The 17,384-nt window shown below is 40.8% G+C and overlaps 1 protein-coding gene across 1 annotated transcript in view; it reads right to left on the reverse strand.

Annotated features, from left to right (window-relative positions):
• The window catches only part of Adgrg4 (adhesion G protein-coupled receptor G4), a 98,890-nt gene that overhangs the window by 41,682 nt on the left and 39,824 nt on the right, over positions 1-17,384 (reverse strand). Inside the window, exons 9-11 of the mRNA XM_050159669.1 lie at positions 16,855-16,973; positions 5,899-6,115; positions 4,555-4,717 (exon numbers count right to left, since the gene is read on the reverse strand). Of these exons, the coding sequence (XP_050015626.1) occupies positions 4,555-4,717; positions 5,899-6,115; positions 16,855-16,973 (499 nt within the window). The remainder of the gene's footprint in view (positions 1-4,554; positions 4,718-5,898; positions 6,116-16,854; positions 16,974-17,384) is intronic.

Genomic DNA, 17,384 nt, shown 5'->3' on the forward strand with positions numbered 1-17,384 from the left:
ACACACACATGCACAGGCAAGTGCACCTACAAACACAAATACACACACACTAAAAACTAAAAAACTGAAAAGGCTATTAAAGGAATAAAGTGAGAGGTAGGAAAACAGCTGGAGAAGTGTGAGTGCTTGTTACACTAACGTGACAACAGAGTAGTAGCAAGTCAAGCATAATGTGTCCACCTGCAGCCCTGCACTAAGAGGAGTGGGGATTGCTGTGGCCACCATATTAGGTTCAGGCTCAGTGAGGGCTGTCTCAAGGTAGCAGGGTAGGAAGTGACAGAGTCGGACACCCCATTTTCTCCTCTGGAATCTGTTTACACACACACATTCACACTCAAAAAGAGAAATATCACTAAGCAAAACACAAAACTGTTGTGTGAAAAATGTACAAAATATCTAAAACTAGCAAACTAATCTTACAAATGTACATGATACACAAATGATGTACAAAGGTTAAATATCATTTGTCCAAAATAATAGAACCAGAAGTGTCTCAGATTTTGCAGGTTTTGGATGAAATATTTACATAGATTCTACTTATTGCTTGCACAATTCCTAATCCAAAAATCTGAAATTAGAAATGCTCAAAATCCCAAAATATAAAATATTTTGCACTTTGGAGTTTAAGATTAGGACAAATGAGTCAACTCATACTGTATATTTTATATTTAATCAATTGCATTTGGCATATTAGCATAAAATAATTGTAATTTTAAAATATTCCATTTGCAACAACAGCATAGAAAAAAGATATTCAAGAATAAACTCAAAACACAGCCAGGTGTGGTGGCACAAGTCTATTAAAATACCAGCAACTTGGAGTCAGAGATAAGAGGACTGTGAGCTTGAAGCCAACCTGGAATACATAGTGAGTTCAAGGTCAGCCTGACCTATAAAGCAAGATTTCATTTAAAATCTTGAGGTCAGGGGCTGGAGCGCCATGGTAGAGCATCTGTCTACTATGTGCAAGGCTATAGTGGTTAGATCCCCAGCACTGCAAAAAAATGTTGATTAACAACCATATCAGCTCTTCACATGAAAACTATGAAACACTGCGGAGACAAACTAGAAAACTAAGCAAATGTCTATGGGTTAAAAGACTCAATATGGTTAAGGACTAAATTTCTCCAAAATTGATCAATAGTTTCAATTCCAGTCACAACATAATTTTTTGAATAGATTTTCAGGTAGATGTAAAAATTCATGTAGGTTTAGAAAAGGCTTAGAGTAACAAACTTAAAAAAAAATGAAAGGCTCATACTATCTGACTTTCACACTGCAGGTACCAGGGGAATACGAAAATAGCCAAGAGGATGTAGCCTTAAAATCAAGCTTCAGGTTCAGTGAGAGACCCTGTCACAATGACAGATCAAGATGCCTGACAGCCTCCTCTAGCCTGTGCACATGTATGCACAGGTGAACACGAGCACATACAAACCATACCACACTCACACACCATGCACACACACACACTAGTATAGGTACTAATACAGTGTAGCAAGAACACAAGGATTTATAAAAAAAAAATAAATGTAACAACACAGAAAGCTTAGAAATAGGCTTATTTCCCAATTTTTTTTGAGAATTTCACATATGAGCACTGTATATCATATCTCCCTCCCTCTTCTTCCTCCAGTTCTTCCTATGTCCCCTCCACTCGTTTTTAAATTCATATTCATAACCTCTTATTCTTAAATCATTATTGTTTGTTCTTTGTCTCTGTCCTTCCCCATCTCGACTATCCAGTTCCCTCAAGTTTTCCTCCCACCTCCCCTTCTTCTTTCCCACCTCCTCTTCTTCCCTCTTCCTCTCCCTTCTGCCTGCCCTTCTTCCCCCACCCCCATGCTCCCAATTTTATCAGATCTTGTCTATTTCCCCCTTCCCAGGGGGATCTATATATGTTTCTCTTAGGGTTCACCTTGTTGCTTAGCTTCTCTAAGGTCATGGATCCTTTGCTTTACAGGGCTAGTAAGAAACCTGGTACTAGAGAAATTCCCATGAATCCACAAGGATGACCCCAGCTAAAACCCTAAGCAATAGTGGAGAAAGTGGCCGAACTGACCTTACCCTGTAATCAGATTGATAACTACCTTAAATGTCACCATAGAACCTTCATCCAGCAACTGATGGAGGCAGGGACAAAGATCCAAAGCAGAGCACTGGGCTGAGCTCCCAAAGTGGGAGAAGTGAAAATATGAGCAAAGAGGTCAAGACCATGAAGGGAACACCTACTAAAACAGTTTACCTGAGCTAATGGGAGCTCACCAACTCCAGCCAGACAAGAAAGGAACCAGTATAGGACCAAGCTAGACCCTCTGAATGTGGATGACAGTTGTTTGGCTAGAGAAGACTGTGGGGCCACGGAGGCACCAGAATTTGTCACTGCTGCTTGTACTGGGTTTTCAGAACCCATTTTTTCTGGATGGATATCTTGCTCAGCCTAGATATAGAAGGGAGGGTCTTGAACCTTCCTCAAAGCAATTTGCCTTACTCTCTCTGAGGAGTGGATGGGGGTGGGGTGGAAGAAAGGTGGAGGGAATGGGAGGAGGGGCGGAAGTGGGAACTGGGATGGGTGTGTAAAATGAAAACAGATAGTTTGTTTTCCTTTTTTAAAAACATGAAATAAAAAAGTGAAAAAAATATTATTGCTACACACACATGGAGAAAAAGATGTAGATGCATATACATTTATGAACACAACCTTCTAAGTTCATTTATTATATTTGTGTGTTCAGGGTTTGAGACTGGATCACCTGTTAGAAGTTTGTTCCTGGAGAAAACTGATTCTTCTTCTTTTAGCAGCCGTTAACTGCTTGCAACTCATCATTTAGGGGTGAGGTTTTATGAGATCCTTCCCCCAACTGTTTGTTTGAAATATATTATCTCTTGATTTTCTTTTGTTAAGTGTAACAAAGAACATCAATAGGAAGGGGAAAGTCCCTAATAAGCAGTGTTGTTTGCAAAACTAAATATTCATTTGTAACAAAGTGATATACCTTGTAAGAAAATTAGCTCATGGAGATGCTTCCTCTTAAGCATAAAAGTTAAAAACCAAAGAGTTTTTTAAAAAAAAAACACATAAGAGAATGTTTTCATGATGGACCCCCTGCCATTTTTTTCTGGACAAATCATATATAGTTACTAGTAAGGTAAAAGAACTGCAAGAACTGCAAATTAGATTTCAGAAAAAGTTCTAAATGTGAGCCTATGAAAAGACACCACTGAGAAAATGACAGGAAAGTTGTAAAGAACAACAAGCCAATTAAAATACAAACAAAAGACTTTGACAGCTAAGTCAACAAAGAAGTTATGCGAGCAATCAAGATGAAAATGAAAGCTTCCTGCCCATCATTAGCCACAGGAGAAAAGAACATGGGAATTTGTATAAGTATATACCCTATGAGCCAGCTCCTCAATTTCTAAGTATTTGTCCAAGACATATGAAAACAAGTCCACACAAAGACTTTCATGCAAACGTTCACAAGAGCACACTATTTGTAGTACCTGCAAACTGGAGACAGCCTAATATACAGAAAGAGTAGAACAAATTAAAATGTGCACGATATATTTATTCAATGAAATATTATTCAACAGCAAATTCATCAGTAAAAACAAAATGAATAATTTTGAGTGATTAATATGGAAAACAAAATGATTAATTTCAAAACAATGTAATATATATGATAGAATAGAATCATGTATATACCACATGATTCATTTTGGAGTTATAAAGATCTAGAGCAGAAACAAATAATGCCAGGAAAATGTGGTGGTCCTGGAGGAAAGTGGGGGTCTTTCAGGAGCAATAGCAATAATCTGCTCTTGAGAGAATGTGGGGCGAGGTGTGCATATGCCTTAGCTAAATTCAGAGACCATGGACTTAGGATTTGTATATTTTCCCATCCATAAATTTATAAATTTAAGGTGTAAATATAATCCGGTCCCTCAGGTTACTGGAGTAGCATGCGACCCGCCGGAGGCTGAAGTGCTTCTGGATGGAGGAAAGGGCTAAGAATTTTTATAATTGGTATATCATGGTTGCATTTATCTATGGGATACAGCGTGATGAATCAGGGTAACTAACATCCACATCATAGGAAACATTTGTCATTTGCTTCTGTTATCTAACTTCAGCCCACACTTTAAATCCAGCCAAACATGGGTCCAAGTTCCAGCTTAACTGTTTCCTTGGGCACATTTTTTGACTTTCCTGTTACCTTATATGTTCCAACAATACTCAGTAGTGTAACATCCAACATCCAATAAGTTCTCCCTTGCATGATGGTCAACAGTCAACTAATATTTGGAATGATTTTAGGTGACAGAGCCAACTGTGACATCATTGCACACCACACAGAGACCAGTACAACTAAGATGTTAACCTACCACTGGTTATACACAAGTCTTCCCTGGGATCTCGATGTTTTCTCATATTCTCATTCAGGTTAATAGTTTCCAAGGGTGCACTTTGGTTTTCCTAAGACCTTCATGGGTGAAGATCTGGAAGAGCATACATTTGGTTGCCTGACTCTCAGTTTCTTGAGTTGCACTCACCTGGGGGTTTGTGACTTCTTCAGAGGCATGGATGCTGAAGGCCATACCTTCAAACATGTGGTCCACCCGTAACACAGCCAAAGCCAGTCTGGCCACAGTGAGATTTGCCGTTCTCCCCACAAACTTCATCTTGTGACCAGCACGCTCAATTATCCTCAGGATCCTGAAAGGAATCACAGGCAAACAGCACTCTTTCTGCCTTGATAAAACTCATCCTCCCACGATGTCTCACTGCAAAGCTTCACTTGGTCACTTCATAGTCATCTTGATATTGTGTAGTAAGAGCCCTGACTTTGGAGCCCAGCAGATGGAGGTCTGTATCTCAGTGCCTCTAACTTCTGTAGGGGTGAACAAAATGGCCTCCTAGAGTTTCGGTCCCCTTGCAAGCAAAGTCAGAGGTAGTAATAGCATGTATCATATCTCTGAAGTCAGATCTCTCATGGTCTCATTTGCCTTAGAAGTTCAGATTTTATTTGACCTATAAAGGAATGCCACCAAGTGGTTTGAAAAGCAATGTATGATCTGACGTGCACAGTGAAACACAACGGTGACTGCTATATAGAAAATGGGGCACAGAGGGGCAGCAGTGGAAGCAGAGGTCTGGAATAGAAGGCTTGAGCAGATGCACAGGGCACAGGGGAGGGAACTGAGAGTAGAACTGGGGGAGGGAGAAATGGTTGGATTCATTGACTCTATTAGAATATTTTAAGAGGTTTAAGGGTATATAGATAGTGCTTCATATAAAAGTTGATGTCTTCTTTAATGTTGTTGTGAATAGCCTCTTGCGTCCAATTAACACTGCTTATAAGGTGGGGAAAGATCACTAGGAGGAGTTGGAAAGATTAGTGAGATAAATACACACATACATGTGTGTGTGTGTGTGTGTGTGTGTGTGAGAGAGAGAGAGAGAGAGAGAGAGAGAGAGAGAGAGAGAGAGAGAGAGAGATGAAACTATATTGGGTAGGTATAGAAAGTTTTCAAAGAATAAATAAAAAATATAATGAAATGAATAAATAAAAATAAGACACTCATAAGTCAACCTCTCAAGGGGAAAACAAAGAGTTGGTTATTGACTGAGGTAGAAAGTATCAACCAGAACCATTTCTACATTTTTCAGGGTTCCATGGTTGGATGCATTTTGCAGCAGTCGGAAGGATTTCAGACTGGGACTTGGATAAGAATTTATCTGAAGAGTCATCATCACTGAGAGTTTGTTCATATTCAAATGGTTCTATCCACTGCACTGGACCCTATCAATGCATAACTGCCTGCTTGCTGAGGAAGTAATACACTAACGTCTAAGTTTCATGAAGCCGTGTCTCTGAGCCAAGCATTCGGACTTACTTATTGCTTACTGGAGGGAGGTTGGAAGCTGAATCGCTTTGCTTCTCTGTCACTGTGCTGATGATCTGGAGTATCATCTGGGTTAGGTTGGCACTTATATCATCACAGTTGGAAATATCAGTTACTTTAGAAACAATAATCTTTGTCTCTTCTTCATCCAGAGCTGTAGACTTGTTCACCAGATTTAAAATGTGCTCGGCGACATCGTCTGCATTCTCTGGGGGGGGGGGACAAAAATGGACACCTTCACTTCCGCCCTTAGTGTTGGGCTATGCTACATGGCCTCCTCCCCTTTAAAGAGAAAAGGCAGTGACTGGAACACACATCAAGTGGGCAAAGTTCACCAAAGGAAGCTACTGAATCTCAAGTTCTCCAATAGACACAGATCCGGGAAGAATGAAAGCCAATTTTGTCTTCATTAACTCTGATTTCAATTGTGCTAGGGGAATCTTTTTGTCACTGAAGAATTATCTTGAAGGTTGATGCTAATTAAAACTTTTGAGTGTTGGCTCAAGTTAAGATCCCACCTATATTCAAATATCAGCAAACATTGAGTCTAAGTTTTGATAATCAAGAGTAGTGATTACTATTCCCTGTCAAGAACAGACAATCCACAGGTAGAAAGAAAATATGGACCACATGATAAGAAGCAATTAATTTAGATTTTCTAAGGAGAAAGAACAATAGCTATTAGCTCGCCCACTTTTTCTTCACTTTTTATTATGGAAATTTTCAAGCATATTCAGAAAGCAAGAGAATAGTCTAATGAATCGCCATGTACTTTATGAAACAGCCAGCTTCAACACATGTCAGTGGAAGGCTAATCTTAATTTACATCCTCTCTATGACAGGTGGTGGTAGTGCACACCTTTAATCCCAGCACTCAGGAGGCAGGGGTAGGGTGGATCTATGTGAGTTTGAGGCCAGCCTGGTCTACAGAGTGAGTTCCAGGACCTGCTTCAAACTTTCACAGAGAAACCCTGTCTTGAAACACACACAAAAAAAAAAAAAGAAAGAAAATAATTTATATCCCCTCTCATCTACCTTTGCCCCATCTACATATCCTATAGCTACCCCACAAACATTTTAATACATATCTTTAAAATTAAACAACTTTTGTCTTACCATTATCCTAATTAAATTAAAATTAAGAAAATTGCCAATGATATTCACAGCACCAAATCAAATGTCCAATCAGTGTTCAGATAATCCTTAGTTGCCTCATAAATGCTTGTTTAAATCATTCTTTCCTTGAGTCATCAACCCCCTTTTAAAGTGAAGAAAACTATTAAACAAATACAATGCAAACTAGATATTACTTCACTATAATCCACATAAAGCTCATCTTCCTGCTTACGTCTTCCTAACTTAAAACCCAGCAACCAAAATATGCAGGGGAAAATTGAAGAAGAATTGATCTATTGAGAAAGATTCTGGAGAAAGAGAGAGAGCGCACGTAAGAGCACTCGTGGCAAATTTAATACAGCTCATATTATGAATAAGCAGCTCTGTTTGGGAAAAGAAAACAATTTGAGTGCAAAATTCACTTCCTCTCCTCCTCCTCCTCCTCCTCCTTCTCTTCCCTACCTCAAGCTCCACACAATTTTATTCCCAGGACATTTTCTTTTTTTCAAGTTTTCTTCCTTTATTCTTTTTATTTCATGAGCAACTCTGAGCTCATCAACGGAAGTTCAGCAATTCTAAGGAAGGTCTTCTCAAGCTGCTGCCCATTACCCCAATTTACCCATGGCTTAGGTAGAAATAAGTTCACAAGAAATGTCAGTGTTTTGTCCGAGAAGATAGAAAGGAAGGAAATTGATTCTAAATTGATATTTTGTCCCTGTTAATATCTATCTTATGATTCATTCAGAAACAGAGAAGTCAGCGGCTTGGGAGATGACTCAGCGGGTAAAGGCACTTGCTGCTCAGCCTGACCACCTGAGTCGGATCCTTAGGATTCACATGGTGAAAGCAGAGAACCAACTCCTTCAAGTTGTGTACACACACACACACACACACACACACACACAAATGTAGCATAAAACTTGGAAAAGAAGCTAAGAAAACAACAAAATTAGTGGTGGAGGAAAAACATTGTGAGTTCCTTTCCCCTATCTTTCTGCTATTGTTATTAAGTTGTTCAGGCTTGGTTGGAAACGAAGTCACCAGAGCTGCCTAGTCATGATTCTGTGGACTTCAATGGTGTGACTTCACTTCATGCTGTCCCTGCTGTGCCAGAGTGACAGGAAACAACAGGCCAATAGGGGACGAACTGCACTGAGGAAAGCAATTATAGACTTCTCATCTGGAGTTAGATGTTTCGAAGGGAAATTCAGGACAGATGATAGTCATTGTATAAAAAAAAAAAAAACCTCTGGGTTCCTAAGCAAGAGTAAAAAGAAATCTTCCTTACAAGTTACAGAATGGATTCTCATAGCTTGAAATATTGTCTCAGTTAATCCGCCAATAAATGTAACAATCAAAACAATAAGAGTCTGTATTTTTTTAACTGAGCTATTGCTCTGAGCCAGTGCTGCATAGCAACCCCCCCCACACACACACTTTTTGACAACACAGCAGTTAATCATTATCTCTTGTGGTTCTGAGTTATTGAGTGGGCTCAACTGAGCAGCTCTCTTTTGGGACTTCCCAAGTAGTTACAGTAGGATTAAAGCCAGAGCTGGACCCATCTGAAGGATACACTGGCCTAGAACTTTCTCTCATACCAAGCAGCTGATGCTAAGCATCTGATCATCTGGGGCTGGGGGTGGCACTCCCTCCACACAGCCTCTTCCAGTGACTTGGGTTCAAAGGTGGGTGGAACCCAGTGTGTACGAGAGCCAGTTTGTGTAAGCTTGGAAGAACCCAGTTTGTGAGTTTCTGGGAAATTTTGTGGTCTGGTTATTAAATGCAGGCACCATTAAATTTAAATTATACACACTTACAATAAAATTATATTAAAAACAATGAAGATTTTTAAAAACACACCATTTGCTAATTATTTGGCTACATTTCATTGATACATTTGGGACTGTTTACTCCCACTGTCTCTGTGTACACCCCTTGTTGACTTCACAGTTCACAGACTACATGATAGAGCTTATATTTTCCCTGATAATATTACAATATAAAAATATCAGATATGCCAAGTGGTGGTGGTACACGCCTTTAATGCCAGCACTCAGAGGACAAAGGCAGGCAGACCTCTGAGTTTGAGGCCAATCTGGTCTACAAATTTAGTCCCAGGACATCCAGAGCTACACAGAGAAACCCTGTCTCGAAAAAAATCCAAAATGGAAAAATAATAGCAAATGTTACAAATCATTAATTCTATCCACTTTGAGATAGAATTGGTTGGTAAAATATTTCTCAGCGTACTACTGAACTTCACAAAACACAATAACTGTGTTCTATGAGAAAGCACCCTAAATGACAATGCACAAAGAAAAAATACCTATACTTCAGTCCTTTGAAACATTGGACTCTTTTGCCTACTCTTGAGTCCCTTTTCCTCCAACTTGGTTGCCTCATTCAGCCTTGATATAAGGATTTGTAATTTGTTATTCCATGTTTGGTTGATATCCCTTGGAGGTCTGCTCTTTTCCAAAGGGAAACAGAGTAGTAGATCTGGGTGAGAGGGGAGTTGTGTGTGTGTGTGTGTGTGTGTGTGTGTGTGTGTGTGTGTATGTGTATGGTTGGGAAGAGAACTGGGAGGAGTGGAGGGAGGGGAAACTGCAGTCAGTATGTGTTGAATCAGAGAAGAAAAAAATACGAAAAAAAATTAGACCCATAACTGACAATGTTCCTACTGTCAAAATTCTTCCACATTAAGCATCCAGCTTCAGTGGTAAAAGAATGGATGAAATGATGTTTGGCATTTTGAAGATGAGCTATAACAGTGGAATATTAACAACCTCACACAATGATTATTCATATTAACACCTTCACGCAGATTAAGATATGAAGACAGATGACACTCTAACCCTTTCTGGCTCCAGAACTTGAGTGCTTTAGCATGACTTTTCACTACACCCTCTGTAGCCTTTCATTTCTTTTCTCTACATAGTTGGGGGTTGAAATGGCAGTGCTTTGCCGGCCTTCTGTCTGGATCAGGAGGTAGAATTCAGAGACTCACACAGGCCAGGCATTTATTCACCTCTGAGGCCGCCCCCTGCTGCTATATAATACTCTGTCAATTGCTCACCGTCCTACCTGCCATGATGATGGAAAATGGCAGCCAGCTTCATCCGGGTCTGGTATAGCTTCAGCATCATGTGACTAACAAAACCAGGGGAGCAAACAGAACTCAAAGAACTTTGAAAGTATGAAGTCCTTTTCCTAACAGTATGATATAAGGGAGTTAAGACGCGCAAGTATTTATATGGGAGAACTATAGAGTTTTTCTCCAACTAAGAGAGCTAATGTTTGTCATCAAAATTAAAAAAGAAAGAAAATAAATTGTTTCAATATGAGTTCATTTCTTTCCTTTACCCTGTAATCAATCGCTGTTAAGTTTCCTTCTTAAGAAGAAGATAATCCCTCCAAAGCTAGTAGGCTTCTAGTTCGCTTTTCACTTGTATGCATTTGATGTAGGAGGGTCTTCTGTTTTGTGTTGATTTCATTGGTTAAATAAAGAAACTGCCTTGGCCTTTTGATAGGACAGAAAATTAGGCAGGCAGAGTAGACAGAACAGGATGCTGGGTAGAAGGCAGTGTGGCAGATGCCATGGCTCTCTAGCCCAAGACGGACATAGGCTAGAATGTTGCCACAGTCATGTGGTGAAACACAGATATATTAGAAATGGGTTAATTAAGATGTGAGAGTTAGCCAAGAAGAGGCTAAAGGGTCAGGCAGTGTTTTGAATAAATACAGTTTCTGTGTAATTATTTCGGGTAAAGCTAGCCAGGCGGCGGGACACGGCCCACTCACCTCATCACTACATGCGTTAGAGCCAACATCCATCCAACTGTTCTCATTCTCCGTTGCAGCTTCTCAGTTAATTTTCTAAAACTCTCAAGCCAGTACAGTGCTTTTGTTCTTGTTATGGATATGTGTTGTAGTGGCATTTTACTTGTATTTTAATAAATAAAGTTTGCCTGGGGATGGGGAAAGTAAAACATCCACACTGGCCAGCCTTACAACCTTACAGAGCAGCCAGCAATGACCTATGCCTTTAATCCCAGTAGCCACAATGACACGCACCTTTAACTCCAATAGCCACACTAGTTGCCACAGAAACCGAGTGGTGCATGCCTTTAATTCCAGTGGGGCACACCTTTAATCCCAGAACTAGAGAATATCATAAAATGGGAGGAGACATCTCTCAGACACAGTCTCATTCTGAGATTCCTGGAGGCAGGATCGCCATTTCAGACTGAGGTCAAGGTAAGAGCCAGTGGCTGGCTGCTTTGCTTTTCAGATCTTCAGGTTGACTTCATTTATTAAAATGCAATTGAAATACAACCACAATGTGTTGACTTTTTCTCCCACAAGAGAAAATTCTTATTTAGAGTGTCTAAAGCCAACGTGTCACTCAGAAGGAGGGAGGTCAGCCTTCAACAGGTCCTTTGTCCTTCCACCCACTCACAACAGCCTGCAACACCACCTCTCACCCCATCCATGATTTCCCCGCTAGGACATCAGAGGTGGCTGACTTTTCTAACTCGGCCACATATTCTTTACCAAAGAGTTCAAATGTAAATCTTCCAAGAGGAAGACAAGCCAAAACAGTCCTCTGCCTTCCGGTCAATCCTTTGGTCTTTCTGTAAGGTGATAATGTGCTTATGCCTAAACTGATGGCCATTCATTGAGGCAGAGACCCAATCTGGTAGTACAGCCAGCCATATCTACAAAGCTATGCAAAAATTGAAATTCTATGAGGAAAAGAGATTTCCTATATTTTCAGGCCCTACTTCCTAGTTCAAAGAAGCTCCTTTCTCACTGTAACCTTACGTGGTAGAAGAGGAAAAACAAAGCTTCTCAGGCCTCTTCTGGAGGAACACAAATTCTATTCCTAAAGGACCAGCACTCATGACATTTCAAATGCCCCAATCACTCTGGGATTAGGATGTCAACATAAACATTTGGCTGGGGGTGGAGTGGTAGCAGAAACATTCAGAGTATAGCATATATTTCACCAAAAGAGATATGTAGATGACAGATAAGCATATGAAAAGATACTCAATCCATATGTCACTAGGAAGCTCCAAATTAAAGAAGCAATGAGGCAATAACATACAGCTATTAGAATGGCCTAAATCCAAAACACTGACAGCAACAAATGCTGCAGAGGATGTAGGGAAAGAAAAAAAACTTAGAAGCAAACCATATGTCCCCAAGTAGGAGAATAGATAAACTGTCCTACATCCAGGCAATGGAATACTAGTCATTACTAAAAAGAAATGAGTTTGCAGACCATAACAAGACAAAGAGGAGTGGAATTGTACAGTGTTAAGAGCAAGAAGTTAACTTAAAATGGGTACACAGTGCATGACTTCAACTACACTATGTTCTGGGAAAGACAACCATGGAGATAATAAAAAGACCACTGAGTGCCAGAGACCAGAGGGGGGAAAGCAATGTAGAATGCATAAATGTACTACAAGGAGGCCTTAGAGGAGTGTGATTTTATGGATACATGTCATGGCCATTTATACTCATAGTTACCAGTATACACTGCCCTGGTTAGTTCCTGGTTAATTTTATGTCAATTTTATACAAGCTAGTGTCATTTGGGATCAATTGAGAACATGCCTCCATCACACTCTCGGGCAAGTAAGTCTCTCAGGCATTTTCTTAGTTACTGATAAGTGTAGGATGGCCCAGTTTACTGTGAGTAGTGCCATCCCTCGGCAAGTGGTACCGTGTGTATAAGAAAGAAGACTGAGTAAGCCTGTAGGCATCATTTCCCCACGGCCTTTGCTTCAGTTTCAGCATCCTGGTTCCTGTGTTCAGTTCCTGCCCTGACTTCTCTCAGTGATGGAGCGTGGCCTGAGAGTTATAGGCTGAAATAAACCCTTTCCTCCCCCAGGTTGCTTTCGGTTGTGGTGTTTTTATCACAGCTGTAGAGACCCTCACTAAGATATGCATTGTGCAGTGTCAAAAGTGAACCCCAATACAAAGTGTCAACTGGGTCAAGGTAGAGTCATCCATTTTAACAAAGCCACCTGTCTGGTGACAGTGGGGACTTTGCGTGTGTGGCAAGCACACAGAGGAGCTCTAGATTGTCGTTGCTGTTGCTGTGGCAGTTGCTGAGCATAGTGCTATATGACTGGAATCCCCACACTTAGGAGGCTGGGGCAAGATCATATTTTGTGGTACAGATTATACCTAGCTAGCATAACTCTATCTCAAAAGACTAGCTATTGTTCTTAACCGTTTTCTCTTCTAAACAAAGAGATTTTATGAAAAATTCAAATTCTCTTCCTTAGACTGAGCAGGACATCAAGAGAAAAGACATAAATTACTAAAATCCAGAGTAAATGTATACATGATGGGGAGAGAAGGCACTGGTACCAGCTGTAACTAAAAGATGGGCTTGTGTTCACAACAACAGGAGGAAATTGGAACCTTCGAATGGTGTCAGCAGGGATGCAAAATGGCTCAGCAGCTGTGGGAAACAGTTTTGCAGTTCTTTCAAAGGCTAAGTATAGAGTTACCAGATGACTTCAGAATTGTACTCTTCAGTATGTCCTAAGAGAAGAAAACATGTCTACTAGCCATTTGTACTACAAATATTCACAATCTGTCTATAAAAAATACCCCAACATGCAACCAATCAAATGCCCATCCACTGATAACTGACTCATAAAATGTGATATAGGTCAATTTAATACAGTATTATTCAACTATTTAGAATGGGGTAATGGCCCATGCTGCAATATGAAGAAACTTTACCAACATTTTGAGATGCCTACAATTAGCAAAATTCACACAGGTAGAAAGTGGATCAATGGCTGCCAGGAACTGTGGGAAGAAGGAAATAGAGGTTATGCTAACACGTACAGCAATTTGGGTAATGAAAGGGTCTTTGTTACAAATCCCCTTCATGGAATTCACAATGCTGGTAGCACAACCGAGTTACTGAAAAAAAAAAAAACTCACTGAATAAGATGACCCACTAGACTGTATTTGCTAAATGGGGGAACCTGTGCATACCACCACGAAAAAGTTTTAACATTACTTTGGGATATCAGATTTTGCTAATCAAATCACCTAAGGCTCTAAAGCTTGATAACTTTAACATATTATCACTGTGTTCATGAAGGTGTTCTGAACCAGGCACTTCCACAACCTGTAGACTGGATTATAAATTGATACAACTAGTACAAAGAGCAATTTCCAGAATTTATGCTTAACACTAATTTACACTGCCCAAATTGTTTATAAAATTGAGTATTGTAATTGTAAAATATTGTGAGATTTGTAATATCCATTGGAGCATTCTGTTTCTTTGAAATTGATAAATCCCTGAATGAGGAGTTGTGTGTGTGTGTGTGTGTGTGTGTGTGTGTGTGTGTGTGTGTGTACTTGCTGTTTTAGCTTGTTTTTGAAACAGATTCTCTCACTATGTGACCAAGGCTGGCCTTGAGCCCAGGATCTTCTTGTCTCAGCCTCCCAAGTGCTGGAATTCTAGAAATGGGCTGAGCCAACCTCCGGTTGCCTTTGCAGCACCATGTCTGCCTGAATGCTGACATGCTCCCTGCCATGATGATAATGGACTGAACTTCTGAACCTGTGCTGCAACTAAACAGAGAGGATGAAGAAGTGAGTGATCACCCACCTAGTGGGTCACGCCACTCTCTAGGCAAAACCCTGGGCCCCCTCCCCCACCTGCCTCAGCTTCTCTAGCCAGCCAGCAGGCAAACTTCCTGCAGGTAGGCTGCTCCAACACCCCCATCCAATCAATTGGAGACTGTACGCGACAAGTCCCATTACACCCCCAAACCCTCCTCTCCCCTGTAAGCTCAGATAAACTCTGAAGCACAGGCTGAGACTACTACTCAGAGTGGATCAAGAGAACAAACCAAGAGATCAGACCAAGAGAGTGGACCAAGAAAGCAGGTCAAGAGAGACCTTAGCAGCTCCCTGAGACACAGACAGAGACAGTACAGAGCAGACCAAGAACAGCTCCCAAAGACATGGACAACAACTTCAAGGATTGGACCAAGAGGCAAAGACACTGCTGGCACCAATTGGAGGAAAAGATGGGTAGGTGCCAATGCAAGAATTCATTCAACAACCTAAGAAGCAACATGGTAACACCAGAGCCCAGTGGTCATACAACAGGAAGACTTGATCAGTCTAACCAGAAGAAGCAGAAGAAAACTATTTTAAATGTAACTTTATGAGGATGGAGACCTTTAAAGAGGAACCGAAAAAAATCCCTTAAAGAAATGGATGAAAAGAAAAACAAAAACTTGGAAGAAATAAACAAATCTCCTAAAGAAACCCAAGAAAACCAGAAAAAAATCAAACAGGTGATGTATTCTGTGAACACCATTGGTTAATAAAGGACAGCTTTGGGCCTATGCAGGGTATTGAGGGCAGAAGACAAGGAGGAGGGGAGAAGGGGAGCAGGGAGGAGAACTTGAGGGAACAGGATAGTCGAGATGGGGAAAAGACAGAGATGAGAGCAAGAAAGAAGATAACTTGATTGAGGGAGCCATTATGGGGCAAGCAAGAACCTAGCACTAGAGAAATACCACAAGGATGACCCCAGCTAAGACCCTACGTGGAGAGGGTGTCCAATTTAGCCTTGCCCTGGAGTCAGACTGATGAATATCTTAAATGTCACCATAGAACCTTCATCCAGCAACTGATGGAAGCAGAGGCAGAGACCCACAGCAGAGCACTGGACTGAGCTCTCAAAGTCTAGTTGAAGAGTAAGAGGAATGAGAATATGAGCAAAGAGGTCAAGACCATGGTGGGGACACCCACTGAAACAGCTTACCTGAGCAAATGGGAGCTCACCAACTCCAGCCGGACAGGAAAGGAACCACCATAGGACCAAAGCGGGCACTCTAAATGTGACAGTTGTATGGCTGTGGCAGACTATGGGGCCACTGGCCGTGGCACCAGGATTTATCCTTGCTGCTTGTACTGTTTTTTTTTTTTTTTTTTTTGGAATCCTAGATATAGTGTGGGGGGGGGGGGGTTGGTCCTTTTCTCAAAGCAATGTGTCTTATCCTCTCTGAGGAGTGGATGGGGTGGGGGGTGGAGGAAATGGAAGGATGGGAGGGAGTGGGAACTGGGATTGTTATGTAAAACAAAAAAAGATAGCTTGTTTTCTTTAAAAAAAAAAAGAACAAAAGAAAAGAAATGTGCCACCCAAATCCAGTTGAACTGGGACTGAAAGAACATGGGATCAAACTGGACTCTCTGAATGTGGCTGACAATGGGGGCAGACTGAGAAGTCAATGATAATGGCCCTGGGATTTGTCTCGACTGCAGGTACTGGCTTTTTGGGATCCTAGTCTATTTGGATGCTCACCTTCCTAGGCCTGGATGGAGTGGGGAGGGCCTTGGACTTCCCATGGGGCAGGATACCCTGCCCTCTCTTAGGACTGGAAGGGGAGGGGGGGGGAGAAGCAGGAAGGAAGTGGGAGGAGGGTAGGAAGTAGAAACTTTGATTGGTAGTATTTATAAAGTAATAAAAAATTAGAAAAAAAAGAAATGTGCCACAAGGCCACCATCTTAAAAGTTTTTAAATATGGAAAAGAAAGGGAAAATAATACTAAAAATATAAATTGAAAATCTACAAAAGAGAGAAGTCTGATAGCCCTAATTCCTGCCCTACCGCCACCTTCACCAATAAGCACATGGTATCTAAAATAGAACTTCTGTAAGGTAAATTCTCATAGAGTAAGTTCTGACTATACTCTCTCTTATTTCAGGTCAAGTAAGCCAACTAAAGGAGGTCCCATGGTTTCTCTGGCATGCACAAAACTGTCTTACCATCGCTTATGGTAATATTAGCAAGATCCATAATCTTATCAGGGAGTTCTTGAAGCAGCTTGCATTGCTTAAATCTTGGTTTTTCCCATTGACACTTGCCAGTTTGGATGTTGATGGAACTACAAAAAAATGGAACAGAGAAATAAGAGGCATGAAACAGATTTCTCATTGAAGGGATAGATAAGAGTAGTCTTAAAAGAAATGGTACTAGCTGGGTACAGTGGCTCATGTCTATATTGCCAACACTTGAGATGCTGATAGGATCACCATGAGATCCAGACCAGGCTGGGATACAGGGTAAGACCTTGTCTCAAAATGAAGAATAATTACTACTAACTAATTAATCAACTAAATAAAAGCAAAAGGGGGAGGATTTCTCCATAGCATGCCTTCCTGTGCCCATTCCCAGCTTTTGTGTTTAAATTACACAGATGAATCAGGGAAATGGGAGGCGGTGGCGGGGAAGAGACAGAAATCTTAAATAGATAGATAGATAGATAGATAGATAGATAGATAGATAGATAGATAGA

The sequence above is a fragment of the Alexandromys fortis genome, unplaced genomic scaffold, assembly GCF_014885135.2.
Source record: "Alexandromys fortis isolate MF-2015 unplaced genomic scaffold, M_Fortis_MF-2015_v1.1 scaffold_95, whole genome shotgun sequence".
NCBI classification, from domain to species: Eukaryota; Metazoa; Chordata; class Mammalia; order Rodentia; family Cricetidae; genus Alexandromys; species Alexandromys fortis.